Source organism: Brachyhypopomus gauderio, chromosome 5 (assembly GCF_052324685.1).
Source record: "Brachyhypopomus gauderio isolate BG-103 chromosome 5, BGAUD_0.2, whole genome shotgun sequence".
NCBI classification, from domain to species: domain Eukaryota; kingdom Metazoa; phylum Chordata; class Actinopteri; order Gymnotiformes; family Hypopomidae; genus Brachyhypopomus; species Brachyhypopomus gauderio.
In genome coordinates, this window is record NC_135215.1 from 12,676,828 (window position 1) to 12,697,086 (window position 20,259).

General features: G+C 41.2%; 1 protein-coding gene across 2 annotated transcripts; it reads left to right on the forward strand.

The window, feature by feature from the left end:
• Positions 1-1,468: 1,468 nt before the first annotated feature.
• On the forward strand, positions 1,469-14,721 carry LOC143514508 (uncharacterized). 2 transcript variants are annotated; one of them, XM_077005779.1, is made up of 10 exons: positions 1,469-1,708; positions 2,857-2,908; positions 3,063-3,109; positions 3,234-3,301; positions 5,001-5,145; positions 5,302-6,858; positions 6,960-7,036; positions 10,065-10,335; positions 13,587-13,663; positions 14,044-14,721. In XM_077005779.1, exons 1-10 carry the CDS (start codon positions 1,585-1,587, stop codon positions 14,074-14,076), a joined length of 2,451 nt encoding a protein of 816 aa, XP_076861894.1. In that variant the 5' UTR covers positions 1,469-1,584; the 3' UTR covers positions 14,077-14,721. The 2 variants fall into 2 exon arrangements, with proteins under 2 accessions (XP_076861894.1, XP_076861895.1); XM_077005780.1 differs by having other exon boundaries at positions 1,469-1,701; positions 2,853-2,908.
• Positions 14,722-20,259: the final 5,538 nt, after the last annotated feature.

Consider the following 20,259-nt stretch of genomic DNA (forward strand, 5'->3'; position numbering starts at 1 on the left):
CGTGCACACACATACACACACACACACACACACACACACACACACAGCTCCAGGATATTTGGCCATTATGCTCAACACAGAAACATAGTCAATGCCTTAAACCCTTGGCACATATGACCTAAATTCAGCACGCACACACACATATGCACGCACGCACACACACAACACCCCCAAGCTAAACTTCAAGGCAAACACACCTGTTCTTGTAAAAAAAATGTCAAAACCGGCAAGTTTTTAAAAAGCACCAGATCTGTTTTTGCCTCATGCTGAAGGAATATTTGTTTGTGGTTCTACACCCACAGTTTCAGGATAGGATTTTTAAAACATGATAGTCATGTACACAATGGGTAACTTTCAAACCACTGAAGTAAAATGACTTCATAACTCCATAAAAGATTTTGATTTATTTATTTTTTACATATGGATCACTAGGCCTTGTGGGTAAGTTTTGTGTGTCTAAAAGTTGGATTGAATCTCCAGTAACATTCTTCAAATAGATCTTGCATTATTTAATCTATGAAGACACAAGGCAAGTCGTTAAGCCGTGCTGCACTCTTGAAAGTTGTAAAAGGACTGACTGATGAAACTCAGTGAGCCAGGTCATGCTGGGGCCAAATTTCACTGGCTTTGAGAATTATGGCTATTGGTCACTGTACTGAATATGCTTAGAATTTTTGCATGTACCCCAATGACAACTTTGTCTTATTTAACATCTGTACTCCAAATATTGAAGCACAGTATAATTTTTAACATAAATATTTGTTATTTACAGTATACAACAATATTATTGTGCTTTTTCTAAATGCAGTTTTATGACAAGGCAGGGTGAAATAAAACAAAAATCCACATGAATGGATTATTGCATTTCATTATGTAAAATTAAATGGTTCTGTTATATCAGTTTGACTATCTTCATCTCATCTCAGTTTCATTTTCAGAATTTAACTTCTGAAAACACTTTTTGAAAATAATTAAATTTATTTCAAAACCTAAACATGTAAAGCTTTATAGGTATACCGCGCGACACACACACACACACACACACACACACACACACACACACACACAATGTTCCCATATTATGCGTCTGTATGCTTTAAAAGATTTATAAATATGATGTTCGTCAATTGTCATATAGTTGTCATAGGTGTTATGTTTTTACGTTCATAAAAGATATAGCATTCACGGATGCTTTTGGGGTGCTGTGAGGCGTGAACGCAGGGGATTACCACTGTAAAGAACTTAGTTTGAACTTTATTCGCTTACTCGTTGTAAAGTCAGCAAAGCGTCAAGGTACGGTAAGCACTGCAGCAAGGCCAACTAGCATAACCATTATGCAAAATATCAAAAATTTTCCGGAGGTTATGTCCATATATGGAGAGACCCATACCGCCCCACTGAGTCTCATTACCGCTTCGCTTTGTAAGAAACTACGTATCCCACAATGCATTTGCGTGGCTTCGCTAGTTCAAAGGTGAAAGATAGCAAGTAAGCATGGCGGTACCATAAGCTAGTTAACAAATGTACAAATGCGATAGTTTTTAAATATAAATATACACGCGCATTTTATTTTTTTAGCTAAACATGACCACGAAGGACACTGACGTTTCGGAACACTGTTTAATTAATTTGATTTATAAGCATTTAAAGGAGAACGGACAGGAGAAAGCCGCCAACGTACTCAAAAAGCACGCACCTCAGGTTTTAAGTTTTGTTTCTAGCTAACATAGTTACGTCTCTCAATTTAAGAGTCCTCACAGCTAAGCTAGATATATTGCATTTTTAGGCATATGGGACAATACTGATTGTTTCTGTATCGCAGGGCAGTATAGGTAACTACGTCGCTAAGATGGCTATCCATCCAGCCAGTTTTACGTGCGAGCGTGGCTGAGTTTTCGTAGTAGAAACTGGCTTCCTCTGCAAGGCGTGCTGAAAGCATGGCGATTGTTCACAACATTTTATCATATTTAAATGTTTAATTCCTTTATAACCACCAATCGGAAAGCTCTGGAATCCGTGGTATAACGTAACGTGTGGAAAGCAGATTTAATTTTGCAGAACATGCGTTACAAAAAAAGTCTCAACCCGATTGACTGTTGTGTGCTGGAGAGATGCAAAGCACTTTGTAAGTCGCTCTGGATAAGAGCGTCTGCTAAATGCCCTAAATGTAAATGCTGGACGGTTGTCTTGGCATATCAAATTCAGGTCTTTATGTCCAGCAATGCTCATAGCAAATTATCTATCAACATACCCGACGACTTCTTGAAGATTGCTCCCTGGTAAAATGTCCAGAATAGCAGTTATGCCATTTACCACAACCTTTGTAAGAGAAATGGAATAATAATAATCTGTATTTGTATTTGAACCTTTCATACATGTATGTGTACATGCAATTCATAGTGCTTTACAGAATATATAGAACAAAACAAACATAATAAAATAATTGATATAGTTAGTAAAACATAGCATAACTGTCATCTTGATATGGAAATAGAAAATCTACATACAGAGCTTTTAATTTGAGTTCACTTTTGTGTTTTCCTGTTCTGTGATGCTGGCTTCAATACATCAACTAAGTATGTAGTGAATTATACAGCTTAGGAGGGGGCAGGATTGCCCTTCCCAAGGGTGGTAGCTGTGGACCACTGCAACATAGGCCATACAGAGAGTTGCTCTTTCCAATAACATCCGATTGAATATCAAATCACCATTTTAATTTGATTTTTTATGGGTCCATTTAGCCTAGAACTAGTATAGGTCAGTGTCAATGGTTTCTATATAATAGGGTATTCTGCAGTTTGTAGAATTACTTATAGATTTCCTAATTTTTGCTGTCAACCTATTTTTTATAGGTAGAAGCTACAAGTGGGAAAGAATCTCTAAATGACATATTCAAGAGATGGGTGAGGTCAGTGATTTCCTGTTCTTACACACTTGATTCAATAATTAGCTTTAGAAATGACCTAGTATGGGGATAATTACTCTGAATGCTACTCAATTTAACATGACATTGTTAGCTTTGTTGTCATTAAGTTAACTGACATTTGTCTTGCTTTCAAAAGCAATAAAAGGAGGAGGAAGAGTGGTAGAGATATTCTGGAAGCAAAAGGTAAATTGTATTACCATTTTGAAGAAATGCCATCAACAACAAAAAAATTGCTGGCAAAAATAACCTTATTCACACAAATGTTTTTTGAATAATGGATGCATGTGACAGAGTTTCATTCTTGCAGCGTCTAAACCAAAAGTATCCAGAAAGGCAGCACACAGCATCACTTCTAACCATAATGACAAATCACAGGTGTGTAAGCTACACTCATTGTTATAGAATGTACACATTTTGCATGCCACAGAACACTTATATTCTGTCAAACCTAATAACAATTAATAATAATAATACAGTGGGGAAAATAAGTATTTAGTCAGTCACCAATTGTGCAAGTTCTCCCACTTAAAAAGATGAGAGAGGCCTGTAATTGACATCATAGGTAGACCTCAACTATGAGAGACAAAATTTTGTCTGACGTTTAAAGAATTTATTTGCAAATAATGGTGGAAAATAAGTATTTGGTCAATAAAAGTTCATCTCAATACTTTGTTGTATATCCTCTGTTGGCAATGACCGAGGTCAAACGTTTTCTGTAAGTCTTCACAAGGTTGGCACACGCTGTTGCTGGTATATTGGCCCATTCCTCCATGCAGATCTCCTCTAGAGCAGTGATGTTTTGGGGCTGTCGGCGGGCAACATGGACTTTTAACTCCCTCCAAAGGTTTTCGATGGGGTTGAGATCGGGAGACTGGCTAGGCCACTCCAGGACTTTGAAATGTTTCTTACGAAGCCACTCCTTTGGTGCCCTGGCAGTGTGCTTGGGATCATTGTCATGCTGAAAGACCCAGCCACGTTTCATCTTCATTGCCCTTGCTGATGGAAGGAGGTTTGCACCCAAAATCTCACAATACATGGCACCATTCATTCTTTCATGCACACGGACCAGTCGTCCTGGTCCCTTTGCAGAGAAACAGCCCCAAAGCATGATGTTGCCACCCCCATCACAGTTGGTATGGTGTTCTTTGGATGCAACTCAGCATTCGCTGTCCTCCAAACACGACGAGTTGTGTTTTTACCAAATAGTTCTACTTTGGTTTCATCTGACCATATGACATTCTCCCAATACTCTTCTGGAACATCCAAATGCTCTCTAGCAAACTTCAGTCGTGCCTGGATATGGACTGGCTTAAGCAGGGGGACACGTCTGGCACTGCAAGATCTGAATCCCTGGCGTCGTAGTGTGTTGCTGATGGTAGCCTTTGTAACGTTGGTCCCAGCTTTCTGCAGGTCATTCACTAGATCCCCCCTTGTGGTTCTGGGATTTTTCCTCACCGTTCTTGTGATCATTTTGACCCCACGGGCTGAGATCTTGCGTGGAGCCCCAGATCGAGGGAGATTAGTAGTGGTCTTGTAGGTCTTCCATTTTCTGATTATTGCTCCCACAGTAGATTTCTTCACACCAAGCTGCTTGCCTATTGCAGATTCAGTCTTCCCAGCCTGCTGCAGGTCTACAATTCGGTTTCTGGTGTCCTCCGACAGCTCTTTCATCTTCACCATAGTGGAGTTTGGAGTGTGACTGTTTGAGGTTGTGGGCAGGTGTCTTTTATACTGTTAACGACTTCAAACAGGTGCCATTAATACAGGTAATGAGTGGGGGAAAGAGGAGCCTCTTAAAAAAGAAGTTACAGGTCTGTGACAGCCAGAAATCTTGCATGTTTGTAGGTGACCAAATACTTATTTTCCACCATTATTTGCAAATAAATTCTTTAAAAGTCAGACAAAATGATTTTCTCAATTTTTTTTCACATTTTGTCTCTCATAGTTGAGATCTACCTATGATGTCAATTACAGGCCTCTCTCATCTTTTTAAGTGGGAGAACTTGCACAATTGGTGACTGACTAAATACTTATTTTCCCCACTGTAATTAAAAACCTAATTTTTTCTGTTTAGAAAAAAAGACGTGGAAAAAAGGACACATCGAATTTGGCTGAAGCACCAAAAGACTTAGACTTAAGTCTAAGAACAGGAGATGATTCTGACTCTGATTCCAGTCTGGATGTGGAGAAATGGAAGAGATTCGCCTTAGAGCAATCAGGTGATCTATTTCTGATACAATCAATCTATTTCTGATACAGTGGGTGGCTGTGTGCATGTATTGTCTGTATAAATTATATGTGAAACATCACACTGATTTACTAATCACTCATGGCTAATGATTTTCATTTTGGTATAAATAATCCTGTTTTGCTAGATGCTGACATAAGAAAAATTGATGCCTTCACAAAATTAAGCACTCAAAAGAGGCCGCCAAGAAAGCGAAACCCCGCACAGACTAAAAAAGACAGTAGCCCGAAAATGAAGGCGAAGAAAACTAAAACTGCCATCACTCCTTCAAAAACCAAGAAAAATGGGACCCCTTTAAAAACAAGCATCAAGAAAGTTACCAGAAAAAATACAACTCCATCCAGGAAGTTAAAAGACAAAGGTAGCTCCTCAGAATTTATGAAGGTTGAAACTCCTGGAACTAAATTTGCCAAAGGCCTTTCAGAACATACTGTCTCCTCTAAGAGAGTGAGAACCATTGGCCACCTAGAGACTGACAGTATTAAGACTCAAATTAAGAAGGTTAAACACAAAAAAGCACAAAGCTTTTTAGAATCCTCTAACGTTGAAATTCCAACCCAAGCTGCAGAATGTCAGAAATCAGATGAACTTGTAGAACCTGAAAAAGTCAAAACCCCTTGTAAGAAAGCTAAATCTAAAAAAAAAAATTTGGAAACACCTTCTAAAATGTCCGACACCAAGACTCCAAACTCTGATAAGTCAATAAGAAACTGTGATCTTTTGGATGCTACGTTTGATGACATCCCATCTAAGAAAGCTAAATCTAAGAAACCTGTAAAACATGTAGAGCCTTCAAATGTAGAAACCCATTCAGAAACAGTTGAGCATGAGACAGCCTTTGTTCACACACCATCTAAGAAGTCAAAAAATAAAAATCTTTTAGATAATCCTAAGACAGATGAAACACCCTCTAAGCAGTCAAAGAAGAAATCTCTTAAATGTACAACACCTGTGAAGGAAATTGAAACAGAGATGGCCAGCAGGCTCTTAACACCTGATCATCCAAAGACTCCATCAAAAAAGGCAAAAGCTAAGAAAACTAAGTGTGTTTTGGAGCCTGACCCAGTTGAGATACCCCGTAAGAAAGCCAAAGGGAAAAAAACAGACACCTCATCTCAGCTAACTGGGGTTGAAACTCAAAAAACAGAAGACCATTCAGCCGATGCCCTCTCAAAAGCCACTCACTACAAGTCCCCTTCTAAAAAGGCCAAGCACCACACAGGCAATAGCATCTCAGAGACATCACCTAAAAAGTCTAAAACTAAGAAAGGTACAAACATGGATCGAGTTCAATCTCCCTCTGAGAACACCAGTGTGGATCTTGGGACAGAAGAGAGCACTTCAGACAAAAACAACTGCAATATCAGTGACTGTGGAGGAAAAAACAAAACTACTCCAGTATCTCATAAATCTAAATCAGCATTAAAAAGTGCTCTTAGTTCATCTAAGCAGAGTACTGAACTACAGGACACATATTGCCCCCAAACCCAAATTCAGAATGAAAAAAAGACTGGTGAAGAAAATATTATGGCACCAGAACTGGAAGAAGGTCCTACAGAACCCAAGAAAAGAACGAAAGACAAAGTGAAGAAGAAAAAAGAGACTGAGGGATGTGTAGTTGAAGAAGTACTTCCATCATCAGAGGAGATTATGGATAATCTGGCCAGCAGTGCAAACAAAAAAAGTAAGATTCTATTATAATGTAATAAAAATGATAAATGATAAAACCAGCTTCTTTTTAATGTTTAAATCTGTTCCTCTGTCTATTTGGTAACTAATATATAGAGACAAAGAAAAAGAAATACAGTGATGAGAAAACGCCAGTGTGTGTTCCAGCTCATGAGGAGGAAACCCCAAATAAGGTAATAGTTTTATATTATACATACATTCGTTCTGTCTTTTATGAGCTACACTGAGTTATTTTAAAAGGCAATTCCAACGATTTAGCAAAATCATGCAGTCCTTGAGACGTGAACAGGGTAATTACAAGTGTTGTGGTGTGAAATGTTCCTATTATATAGACATATTGAGCAAATGAATAGTTCACAGTGGTAATTCTAGGAAATAGGCATCCAAATGGCTCTTAAAGATATATTCCATTAAGTTCACAAAATGGGTACAAATACATTGCTTGATGCCAGAGACATTGTTTTGTGATATTTTATTATAAGGTTTAGGCCTAAAACATCTAGGCCTATAAGCTATTTTTAGTATAAATGGTTTTTTACTCATGGATTTCAAACTTAACTGTGATTAATACACACAAGCACACATACATTTATTGTTATTAGTCTGTAGCTTTTCAAACAACTAACGGGAACAGCAGCTTGGATTTTGCTGTTTATTTTTACAGTTATGTAGAATATGTACTTTAAAATCTGAAGAGGGTTTCTTCCTAAATGTTGTACTGCGTGCACCATACTGAGTTTATTTTTACAACCTGGTAAAGAAGTTCACCACCATTGTTAACAAGGTGTTATTGACCCCTGCCTACACAAACGACACCAAATACATGTGTGACGGGCAGGTGTGAGCAACAAAAAGGAAGCGATCACGCCAAGTCTCAGGGAAAAAGGATGGTTTCATAGAAAGTGTGCAAACCTAAAACCCGTGCACTATCTCCAAATTAAGGATATAATGACCAGCGGTCAACTGGTACAAAGACAAGTCACATATAGGCAAACAAACGACCCTCAGGTGAGACGGATCACGGGCTCCGCCCACCTGAGGAACGCACATGACGTCACCAAACAACAACAGCCGCTGTGGACAGAGGCGGCCGGTAGGGGGCCGCCTCACCGTGACAGACCCCCCCCACCAAGCCGCACTCCCCTCCACTGGGTGTGTGGCACACAGCGGCTGCACACAAAACATGAAGGGGCAGGAAGGCAGAGACAGGCAGGAACACACCTCCTGCCGTCCGGGAGCTGAAACATAAAGCACAAAACATTACACAGCTCACCTCCCCGGGCAGGACCCTGGACCGACCGGGCCGTTAACAACACAAAACCACGCCCCGGTCGGTCACAGGGCCCTCACGCCCTAACCGGCATTTCAGCTGGTAAGCCCCATGGGTGTGAGGACGAGGGGCTACGGCTCCTCTCTCGTCCCTCGTGTGTGTGTGGGTGTGCAGGCTACCTTTCCAAGGCGTGGCTACTTCACCTCCTAGACCTACCTCCTCCCAGAGCTAACCCCTGCCTTCTGCTAGGGGTCACCCCAGCCTCCTGGGGAGCCAACCCCTCCCGGGGCCTCTCATCTCAAGGTGGACTCCTCCACCCAACCCAGGAGCGCCAGAGACCGAGGCCCAGAGCACCCCCGACGCGGGCTAGGGAGCAGCCCCAAGGGCCTCCTGGTCACCCCGGGTAGGAGGGAGGATCTCCATCCCCAGCAGGAGCTTTTCAGACCGGAGCCCCATGGTCCCCAAACATCCGGGGGCCCCAGCCCTCTAGGGAGGGGCTCTTCACGACCGGGCTCCGGTCACCCCACAACACAAGGGGGCTCCTGCCAGGTGGAGACCCCCACAAGGTCCAGGAACACTGCCAAGGAGAAGCACCTGCACAAAGAACACAACCTCACACACACACACACCACACACATATACAAACACGAAACACAAACGCGCCCTACCCTATTCAGGGCCTCCCTCGGGAGAGACGCCCTCCGTGCCACACCCCATGGCACGGGACCACAGCCGGTCCCCCCCCCCAAACACACATTTAAGGGGAGGAGCATGTGTGGAATTACATTTAACAGTTGACATCACGCTAGGACAAAACACACACGCAAAGACTAGACAAGCAAACAAAAACGGTGCACAGACAGACAGACGGGACCTACACATGCGCGCTCGACATAAACACACAGTGACGCGCGCCGCTCAGAGTCGCAGTCGCTCCCCACATTTAACACAAGACACACGGGGAGCGAGGCGACGGTGACGAGCGGCGACCGCGTCACACACAAAACACGCAACATTAAACATAACGAGCACGCACACTGATCCACACATCCGTCGACAAACACACGTTTTAACAAACACGAAACATGAAGAGCCTTCCAGGGAAGACGCCCTGGTCCTCACCGTGCCACAAACACAGACACGGCGGAGCTCTTCAAACAAGCAAACAAACAACAGACACGAAGAGTTTTCCCAGGGCAGACAGCCCTGGTCCACGCCGTGCCACAAACACAACACAAAAGCACGGCGGAACTCTTCACAAAACACCACGTAGACAAACACTTACCACGAGACATGACCACGAACGAAGGAGAAAGAAAAAGAGACTTGGCGGCTTCCGAAGGGTGGCTGGTCATTCTGTGACGGGCGGGGGTGAGCAACAAAAAGGAAGCGATCACGCCAAGTCTCAGGGAAAAAGGATGGTTTAATAGAAAGTGTGCAAACCTAAAACCCGTGCACTATCTCCAAATTAAGGATATAATGACCAGCGGTCAACTGGTACAAAGACAAGACATATATAGGCAAACAAACGACCCTCAGGTGAGACGGATCACGGGCTCCGCCCACCTGAGGGACGCACATGACGTCACCAAACAACAACAACAACAGCCGCTGTGGACAGAGGCGGCCGGTAGGGGGCCGCCTCACCGTGACAACATGCAAAATAGAGAGGGGGGGAAAAGTGCTTGATAGGAAGAAAGAGTGCCTTAGCATTATATTAGCAGTACCACGTGACATAAAAAAACTTTGGACACAAGTTCACTGGACATTTTGGATAGCAAATAAAACATCTATATTTTTATTGAAGACATCAAGAAGTCTGGCTCATATTAGTACCACTGTGAACAATTCTGACTCTGTTTATCTGGGATTTTTGCTAGTTTTTATATATCTTTAAACACCTTTCATCTTTATTTTCCCTTTTCTTTTAGAAAAAGAAATATTTAAATGGTGAGAGTTCATCTAAGCAGAGTACTGAACTACAGGACACATATTGCCCCCAAACCCAAATTCAGAATGAAAAAAAGACTGGTGAAGAAAATATTATGGCATCAGAACTGGAAGAAGGACCTACAGAACCCAAGAAAAGAAAGAAAGACAAAGTGAAGAAGAAAAAAGAGACTGAGGGATGTGTAGTTGAAGAAGTACTTCCATCATCAGAGGAGATTATGGATAATCTGGCCAGCAGCGCAAACAAAAAAAGTAAGATTCTATTTTCAGAATCAGAATCAGAAGGTTTTTATTGCCATATGTGTGAACAGGTTCACAGCATTAGGAAATTGCTGCAGTACTGGTGCTAACATACAGACAGATAATTCTATGACACAGAATACAAAATAAAACCTGATAAAATAGAATAGAATAAAATTATTCTGAATAAAGATAAACTTACAAAAATAAAATTAACATACTCTACAATTGAACAAAATTACAAAAAATATGTGTATAGTGCAAAAGTTACAGAGAAAAGTGATACAGTGGTAATGTGCAAAACAGTGCAATGCTCAGTGGTGATGTGCAAATCAGGGCATTGATCAGTGTAATTCTCAGTGTGGACGGACAGAGGTAAAAAATATATGGCTATAGTGTTCGTGGAGGGAGATGGAAACAGTCTAGAGTTTTTTGTTTGAGTCCTACAGCAGATGGGAAGACACTGTTCTGATGGCGGGAGGTTCTGGTCCAAATGGACCGTAGCCTCCTGCCTGAGGGGAGAGGGTCAAAAAGCCCGTGTGCAGGGTGAGAGGTGTCAGCTGTGATCCGGCCTGCACGCCCCAATGTCCTGGAGGTGTACAGGTCCTGGAGTGATGGAAGATTGCAGCCAATCACCTTCTCAGCAGAGTGCACAATGCGCTGTAGTCTCTGTCTGTCCCTGGTGGTGGCTCCAGTGTACCACACAGTGATGGAGGAGGTGAGAACGGACTCGATGATGGCAGTATGGAACTGCACCAAGGTCTTTTCTGGCAAGCTGAATTTTTTTAGCTGCCGCAGGAAGTACATCCTCTGCTGGGCCTTTTTAGTGACAGAGGTGATTGTGGGCTCCCACTTGAGGTCCTGGGTGATGGTCCCCAGGAAGCGAAAAGAGTCCACTGTGGTGATGGGGGTGTCGGACACCATGATGGAGGGGAGAGGAGCTGTGTGCTTCCTAAAGTCCACAATAATCTCCACTGTCTTCTGGGCATTCAGCACCAGGTTATTGTGGCTGCACCAGGCCACCAGATGTTCAACCTCCCTCCTGTAGGCAGACTCGTCCCCGTCTGAGATGAGTCCGATGGGAGTGGTGTCATCCGCAAACTTGATAAGCTTGACAGACTGGTGGTCAGATGTGCAGCAGTTTGTGTACAGGGAGAAGAGCAGAGGAGAAAGAACAGCTCTGGGGAGTGCCGGTGCTGATAGTTTGGAAGTCCGAGACATTCTTCCCCAGCCTTACGTGCTGCCTCCTGTCCGTCAGGAAGTCAGTAATCCACTTGCAGAGGGAATTAGGCACGTTCATCTGAGACAGCTTGTCTTGGAGAAGATCTGGGAGGATAGTGTTAAAGGCAGAACTGAAGTCCACAAACAGGATCCTGGCGTAGGTTCCTGGGGAGTCCAGATGCTGCAGGATGAAGTGCAGCGCCAGGTTGATAGCATCGTCCACACACCTGTTGGCTCTATAGGCAAACTTCAGGAGGGGAGCTGTGAGGGTCTTGAGGTGGGACAGCACCAGATGTTAGATGGAATTCATGGCCACAGAAGTCAGTGCCACAGGTCTGTAGTCATTAAGTCCATTGATCCTTGGCTTCTTGGGGACAGGAATGATGGTTGAGGTTTTAAAACAGTCAGGCACATGCCTCCAGTGAGTAGTTAAAGATGTCTGTGAACACTGGGGCTAACTCATTAGCACAGTGTTTCAGTGTGGCAGATGAGACACCAACCGGCCCTGGAGCCTTGTGAGCTTTGACACTCCTGAACTACTTTAATTGAATACAAAAGTCTGTCGGGGTGGAGGAGGATGGAGACTCTGTGGTAGGAGACCTTGAAGATGTGGACTCCTTTGTGGTGTGATGAGTGGGGGAGGTGGGGGAGCGAGTATCCATGCTGGCTGTATTATAGTCAGGACAACTGGGACAGGTGGAGGTGTAAAGGTGTGCATGGCTGCTGAACTGACCATCAAAACGACAATAGAACTCGTTCAGTCTATTTGCAGTTTGTAGGTCATCTGTGGAGTGGGGGGTTTTAGGCTTGTAGTTGGTAATCTGCCTAAAACTTTTCCACACAGATACTGCGTCGTTCTCTGAGATCAGCTGCTGCATATTCTCAGAGTGGTGTAATCTAGCAGAGGCCACTTCCTTGGTAAACCTGTACTTGGCCTCTTGGTCGCAGTCTTTGTCCCAACTTTTAAAAGCCTTCCTCTTCTCTACCCACAGCTACTTCAGATTGGGAGTAAACCCGGGTTTGTCACTGTTATAACTCACCCTGGTGCGTGATGGTACAATGCTGTCCTCGCAGAAGTGAATGTACGAGGTTACAGTGTCCGTATAATCATCCAAGCTGTCACAGGCAGTTCTCATTGCGTCTGTTGTTTCAAAGCAGGAGCGGCGCACCTCCACAGCCTCATGTGTCCACTGCTTTGTTGTCCTCCCCACCGGTTTTGAAAGCTTTTGCCTCTGTCTGTATGCTGGGATCAGATGGATCATGTTGTGGTCAGTGAGGCCGAGTGCAGCGCGGGGCACTGCGTGATGAGCCCCACTGCTGTAGCAGTGGTCTAATGTCTTTTCCTCTCTGGTTGGGCATTTGACATATTGTTTGTATTTTGGAAGTTCCCGACTCAGGCTGGCTTTATTAAAGTCACCAAATACGATAATAAGTGAGTCCGGGTATGTCCGCTCCATGCACAGAGTCTGCTCTGCTCTTGCCAGAGAGTGCAGCTTGCCGGTCCGTGCGGAAGATATTAAATCCATCTAACTGGAGCATGCAGTCCGGTATCTCCTCACACACCCACGACTCCTTGAAGCATGAAGGATGTGGAAAAGTCTCTGTTCATGCTTTTCATCAGTGCCAGTTCGTCCATTTTATTCCTAAGTGAGCACACGTTGGAGAGGAAAGTCCCAGGTAAGGCTGTGCGTAATCCACGTCTCCTCAGCCGCACGAGCACACCTGCGCGCTAACCTCTCTTTCTGCGTGTCACTTTCCGGATCAAAGTATGTAGTAAATCCGTTGCAGATGCAATAAAAACAGGAAATAGATCCATAGGTGTTGTAGTCCTATGGTTTAAAAGCTCTTCTCTGGTGTAAGAATACCCAGAAGAGTGACCACACACAACACACAAAAACAAACAAAACAGAGCGCACCTAAGTACCAGGGCGTCCGTTCTTGGCGCCATCTTGGTCTATGATGTAAGATGTCCTGATGATAAAACCAGCTTCTTTTTTAATGTTTAAATCTGTTCCTCTGTCTATTTGGTAACTAATATATAGAGATGAAGAAAAAGAAATACAGTGATGAGAAAACGCCAGTGTGTGTTCCAGCTCATGAGGAGGAAACCCCAAATAAGGTAATAGTTTTATATTATACATACATTCGTTCTGTCTTTTATGAGCTACACTGAGTTATTTTAAAAGGCAATTCCAACGATTTAGCAAAATCATGCAGTTCTTGAGACATGAATAGGATAATTACAAGTGTTGTGAAATGTTTCTATTATATAGACTTAGCACTTTATTAGCAGTACCACGTGACATAAAAAAACTTTGGACACAAGTTCACTGGACATTTTGGATAGCAAATAAAACATCTATATTTGTGTTGTAGACATCAAGAAGTCTGGCTCCTATAAGTACCACTGTGAACAATTCTGACTCTGTTTATCTGGGATTTTTGCTAGTGTTTTTATATCTTTAAACACCTTTCATCTTTTTTTCCCTTTTCTTTTAGAAAAAGAAATCTTTGAATGGCGAGAGATGTTAAAGATGTGGAACAGTAGAGGCAACGTGAAAAGCAAGAGTGTTTGTCCAGAATCAGATCTTCTGGAACATGGACGTGAAAATTACTTTCCAGAGTTTATGTACCGATCGGTCAGCTGGTGACTGGAATCTGTAGGTTTTCTGCATGATCTGCCATAACCGGTGATCAGCTGGTCAGTCTCATATAACCGATTTCGGGCCAGTCATGTTTACTCTTGTGCACGAGGGCGACAGCGGCACAAACACAGCCACACGTACTGACTTTAGTCCAGAATTCGGTACAGGTGTGTATGGAGCTTAAACGGTTTGTTCAACCGGAATTGGCCAATCATATGTTAAGGAAATCAGAAACTGGAATCGACCAAGAAAATTATGATTGATGATCTTTCTCATCTTTCCAGAGAGACATTTTATATGCCATTTTATATATTGTGTATGTTAGGTTTTTTTGTGTATGAGAAAATGTGTTTTTACCTTAATTGTTTTTCCTTTTTATCTGGCCCGATATTCATTGAGACTTTTTAAATTTGTGGATTGACTGATTTTAATTTGCCTTAATTTGCCTTTGCGTTTCATGTTTGTTGTCTGTATGTTACAAAATAACAGCATTTTTAATACAGCAATTTTGAATAAATATATTTTCACATTTGCTGATTTGTGCAATCTGAATTGCTATAGCCGATACTTTTTTTTTTTGCCAAATTCATGCTTTATAAGGTCCTCCATGTTTTGTTTTACCACTGTAGTAGCGTAGTGTTACAGTGTTAGGAGATATAACTCCATAATCCCCTTACAGATGATTTGATAACAATTTGCATACAATAAGCTATTTCACTGTGTATATGAAACTTCCTCCTTTGAGTAAGTCAATCAATCAATAAAATGTTATTTATATAGCGCTTTTTACAACAGTTGTCACAAAGCAGCTTTACAAGTGCCGAGTCCTAGCCCCCAGTGAGCAAGCCAAGGGCGACAGTGGCAAGGAAAAACTCCCTAAGGGCATGAGGAAGAAACCTTGAGGAACCAAGACTCGGGGGGACCCCATCCCGCTCTGGCCGACTCCGGTCACCATGCCAATGACAACAATTTAGAGAGAAAGAATAAAAAGAAAAGGAAAAGATGCAAGGGATAATGTCCATCTTTGTGTAGGCATATCCGGTTAGGCAGTATGTGGCCGGCACAGGATGGAACGCTTGTCTCCTCATCTCATTGTTCCTCGAGTAGGCGGGCAGCCATGTGGAGAAAATAAAACGGAAAATTAGCTCTGTATACGGACATATACAGGACAGATGAAATTAAACACATTTCTGGAGTGTGGCAGCAACTCCGGCATTAAGTTAAATTATTACAGCCTAGCTAAAAAAAAAGGCAGAACCATGTAAGTGGGTATCAGATATTTGTGAGGATGATCGCTAAAACAGTTTTCTGACCTCATTGCCATTATTTCAAAATGATTTGCAGCGGCAGACTTTTATTCTGTAGACAATGAGGGCAGATATTCATATTATCATAAGGACTGCACAAAAGACCAACAATTAGTTCACACCAAGACCTTTAAAACTCCCATTTATTACAAATGTATTTATGTATTTATGTTCTTAAATACTTATTTTTGTGTGAGTTTTGGTCTACTGTCAACACAGCAATGACACTGACCAGTCCGTGGCCACATACTTGGCACATCATTGACATTTCATTACGTAGGTGTCTTAATGTGCATCTTAGAGTACATAGCTGATAGTCCCTATCACAAGATATGTATTTTTTGATATCACTATTTCTGATAAAGTGAGTGGGGTGAATGCATGTTTTTTCTGTATAAATTATATGTGAAACATCACGCTAATTTACTAATCACTTATGGCTAATGATTTTCATTTTGGTTTAAATAATATCCTGTTTTGCTAGATGCCGATATAAACATGGATGCCTTCACAAAATACAGCCCTGCTGCCTCTTCTCCAAAGAGGCTCATACATGGACGTAGTTTTGATTTCACAAGTGGGGGGGACACAACCTGGGGTGGCGAACTGTTAAGCGGGGGGGGGGGGGGGGGGGGGGGGGGGGGGGGGTGCTGCATGATCCTAGTGCTAGATTTGTCGCTATTTGGATATTGGTTTTTTTACCGTTAAAAAGTGGGGGGGACATGACTTTGTTACTACTTAAATATTTGGTTTTAACTGTAAAAACTGGGGGGGACCAAAACCGGCTTTTGAAAAAGTCCCCCCCCAAAACTACGTCCGTGGGCTCATACACACTAAAAAAGACAGTAGCCTGAAAATGAAGACCAAGAAAACATACAACTGTCATCACTAAATACAACTCCATCCAGGTAGCTTCTCTGAATTTATGAAGGTTGAGACTACTGGAACTAAATTTGCCAAAGGCCTTTCAGAACATACCATCTCCTCTAAGAGAGTGAGAGTATTAAGACTACAACTAAGAAGGCACAAAAAAGCACAGAGCTTTTCAGAATCCTCTAACATTGAAACTCCAAACTCCATTATGCTATATTATGTTCCTAAATACTTATTTGGGTCTTTGAACTGGATTTGAGTCAGTGAACCATGATTGAGGTAAATGTATCAGCTTTGATCAGAAGCATAACGCCATTGTGTCTTTTGAACATGATACCAGTTGTCTAGTTGTACATGTCTACATACCTTTAGGCTACAAAATTACTGATGTCAGATTTTAGTAGAAGATTTTATCATCTGCACTGTAAACTGTTGTGTACACTCTACAGTTTATAGTAGTATTCATATTTAAGGAAATTAATTATACATTAAAGACATTAATATGAATAAATGAGTAATTCTACATATTAATAAACATTCCATGAATCACTAATATATTAGTTATTTCTGACTGTAGAGTTCAGTGTTTAGGTGGCAGTTGCTGAATGTTACTTTTGCCCTGTGATACACAAACATAAAGAGCAGGAATGTGTTTTCTCTAGATGCCTCAATCAGGAATTTAAAACTTTAAAATCCAAGTTCTGATTGGTTTAAATCTGCAGTTGTGGCCAAAGGTTCTAAGAATGGCACAAATTTTGGTTTTCACAAAGGCTGCTGCTTCAGTTTTTATTCTGGCAGTTTGTATTAATTTTAGATTGTAATGAATTGCAAAGTCATTCCCTGTCATGAACATGAACTTATCACCGAGATTACTGGGCTGCTAACAATTTCTGTGATGTTCTTGTTAGCTCAGGGGAAATGAGGACTGATAACTGATATGACTGTTATGCTGATTCGAAGAGCAGAAAAAAATTACTTCCACAGAAACATGTGCAGTCATCATTGCATCAAAAGGTTTCACTGCCATGAACAAGGAATCGTATCAAAACATCCAAGAGGAGCTTCTCCCAACGATCCAGGAGCAATTTGGAGATGAATCATTTTTTTCCAGCATGATGGAGCATCACGTCACTATGCACATATTATGACCAAGTGCTTTTGTGAACAAAACCTTGACAGTTTGGGTCTATGGACAGGACATTTCCCAGATCTTGATCCCATTGAGACCATGTGGTCAGTCCTCACAAAAAGGGTGGACAAACAAAAACCCAGAAACTGATCAACTCCAAGCACTGATTAGGCAATAATAAGTTGCAATCACTCAAGATTTTGCCTAGAAGCTGATATCCAGCATGCCGAGGCGAACTGGGAAGAAGAAGGGTCACCACTTATATATTATGTCTTTGTTTAAACAGGGTGTATTTGTCAATAAAATGTTTTAAAATGTATGGAATGCGTATAAGAGTACTTCGTTATACTATATAAATAACTGACAAAAGGTTCTAAAAAAACTGAGGCGGCCAACTTGGTAAAATCTAAACCTTGTACCATTCTTAAAATCATTGGCCACAACTGTAGAAGAAACTTGTACATTGTAAATACAAGCAGGTGATACATTTTCAGATGTGACTACAGAAGTCTCGTTTTACTGTGCGAGATTGTTGATCATGACTTTTAGTGCATAGCGTATAATTATATATAATATGCTTTATTTGGATTCCTGGGTAAAATGTCTGTACTTAATTTGGCCCAAATTCCTAGTTACTATTTTTTATAGAACTACAGACTAAACAAGCTGGATTGAAACATTAAACACGCTGTACGCTGCTGAACCTGACATCATATGTGTGATTGGTGACATCTAGTGGATAAGATAAAACGTGCTTGCAAACAACATGACAGCTCAGCAAAATGTATTTGACGCGACTTTAAATTTGCAACGCCTAGTTTACCCACATGTACCTTTTATTTATTTTTTTCTTGTCAAAGTGCAGTCATATTTTACATTGAATTTCATCAGTTAGAAGTAAAAAAAATTTTTTTTGTTTTTTGTTACAGATATATTTTAGGATATAAGCTAATTACATAGAATTCTATTTAGTTTTAAATTTGTTCCTTAGATGTAGAAATACAAAGAAAATGTATGCTTTGATTAAAAAAGATAATTAATTTTCTTTGTAATAGTGGTCACAGTATTTTAAGCTAAATTAATGTTTTGGGTTCATTTGATCAAATATGCATATTAATGTTGGCACTGCACATTTCTGATCAAGCTTAGTCCACTTAGTTCCTGTAGTCTGCCAACTCCAATTGATGGTAAAGCAGAGGAGATGATTCATTAGGTGTTGAGGGGGTGCACAAATGGAAAGTGCAAAGTTGAACTGGCGGGCTTAAATCCCATGGCAACAATTTCAGTTTTACACAGTGACTTTTCATTGAGTTATAAACAATTTTTTGGGATTTAATCAAAGCGCATCATCATAACAAACATAATGTGTACCCTGGAGTTTCCACAATGGGTAGGCCGACCTGAATTCTCATATGAGTAAATCATTAGGACAGCGTGAGTGAAAATAAAACCATTTAAAGGAAGGAAGATAATAAACTCACCATAGTCACAACTATGACAGAACTCAACCACAGCTCTGTGTACGTCAACATTTTTTTTTTTACCGTAGCACATGCAAACACAGTAACCTATCTTACCACTTGCTTATTCCACGCCTTATTCACATGCATTGGTTACAGGCACATGCATTGGTTACAGGCCAAGTTAAATAGGCCAGTGAGGGCAGAACACTGACTGGACAGAAGAGTTCAGATGTGAATGTTTCTGTATGGAAACAAAACATGACACATTCATATTGAGGTTTTTCCATGCATTGATATTAGTGTGTATGCACATGTGTGGGCTCTGAGGTGAAAAGCCTTCCAACTACGCTCTTCCGTTATAGCTTCTGTATGGGCCTCAAGAACAAACTATAAACTACTACTTTATACTCAAACTATACTCTACTGTAGTCTTAAATTTTTTATGTAAAAATATAGAAATTAGTCTTATCTATTGCTCTCCAAACACTTCCACAGGGATCAAACGCTCAGTAGATGAACATATGAGTCATGAGGGGAAAACCCTACTTGGTTATAATCTAGGGCCAGTAAATTAGTGAAAGAGCTGAAGAGAGCTGGTCTTGCATAAAGAGGTAAATGTTTCCGTATGAAGGGTATTTTGCATCTATTGAAGGTTCCCCAGCCTTTCCATTTCAAGGGATTGTATTTACCACCACAGAACATAATCTCCATGAGTCTGTCACTGACAAGTCAGTTTCCAGATGAAAGAATATCTTTCCATAAACTAAAATAATTAAAACTCCAAGGTGGTTCAGCAGTTGGTCTGCTTATTAATTTGAAATATATTGTTTGCCACTTTGAAAATATTATTATTAGAACTACTTTGAAATAAAAAAGTATGTAGCCTATTTTTGGAGTACATATCTTGAATGTAATTTTCAAAACCATACTGGCCTGATTTTCCTAACATATAATGAAGTGTCCAAACATCCTGTGTATACATTCATATGAGTAACCTAAAAACCCTGACACCTGTCCTTCCTGTAGCCCCAGCATGATCATGACATCACTTTTACCTAATCTTCACAGACCACCGTCCCTCTCACTCTTAATCACGGGTAATCTCCTCTCATAGTCTTTTGGAGGAATTCTATTTTTGCACCTAATAAAAGTTTCAAAGCATGAACTGCAGTAAATTAAAACTTTGTGCTGACAGACCTGTAGTACTCTGAAGCCAGGAGTTAATTTGGCTTATCGTAATTTGCTGAAAATGCTACATGCAAGAGTGGGTGCATAAGTGGTTTTGGCATTACTGTTTA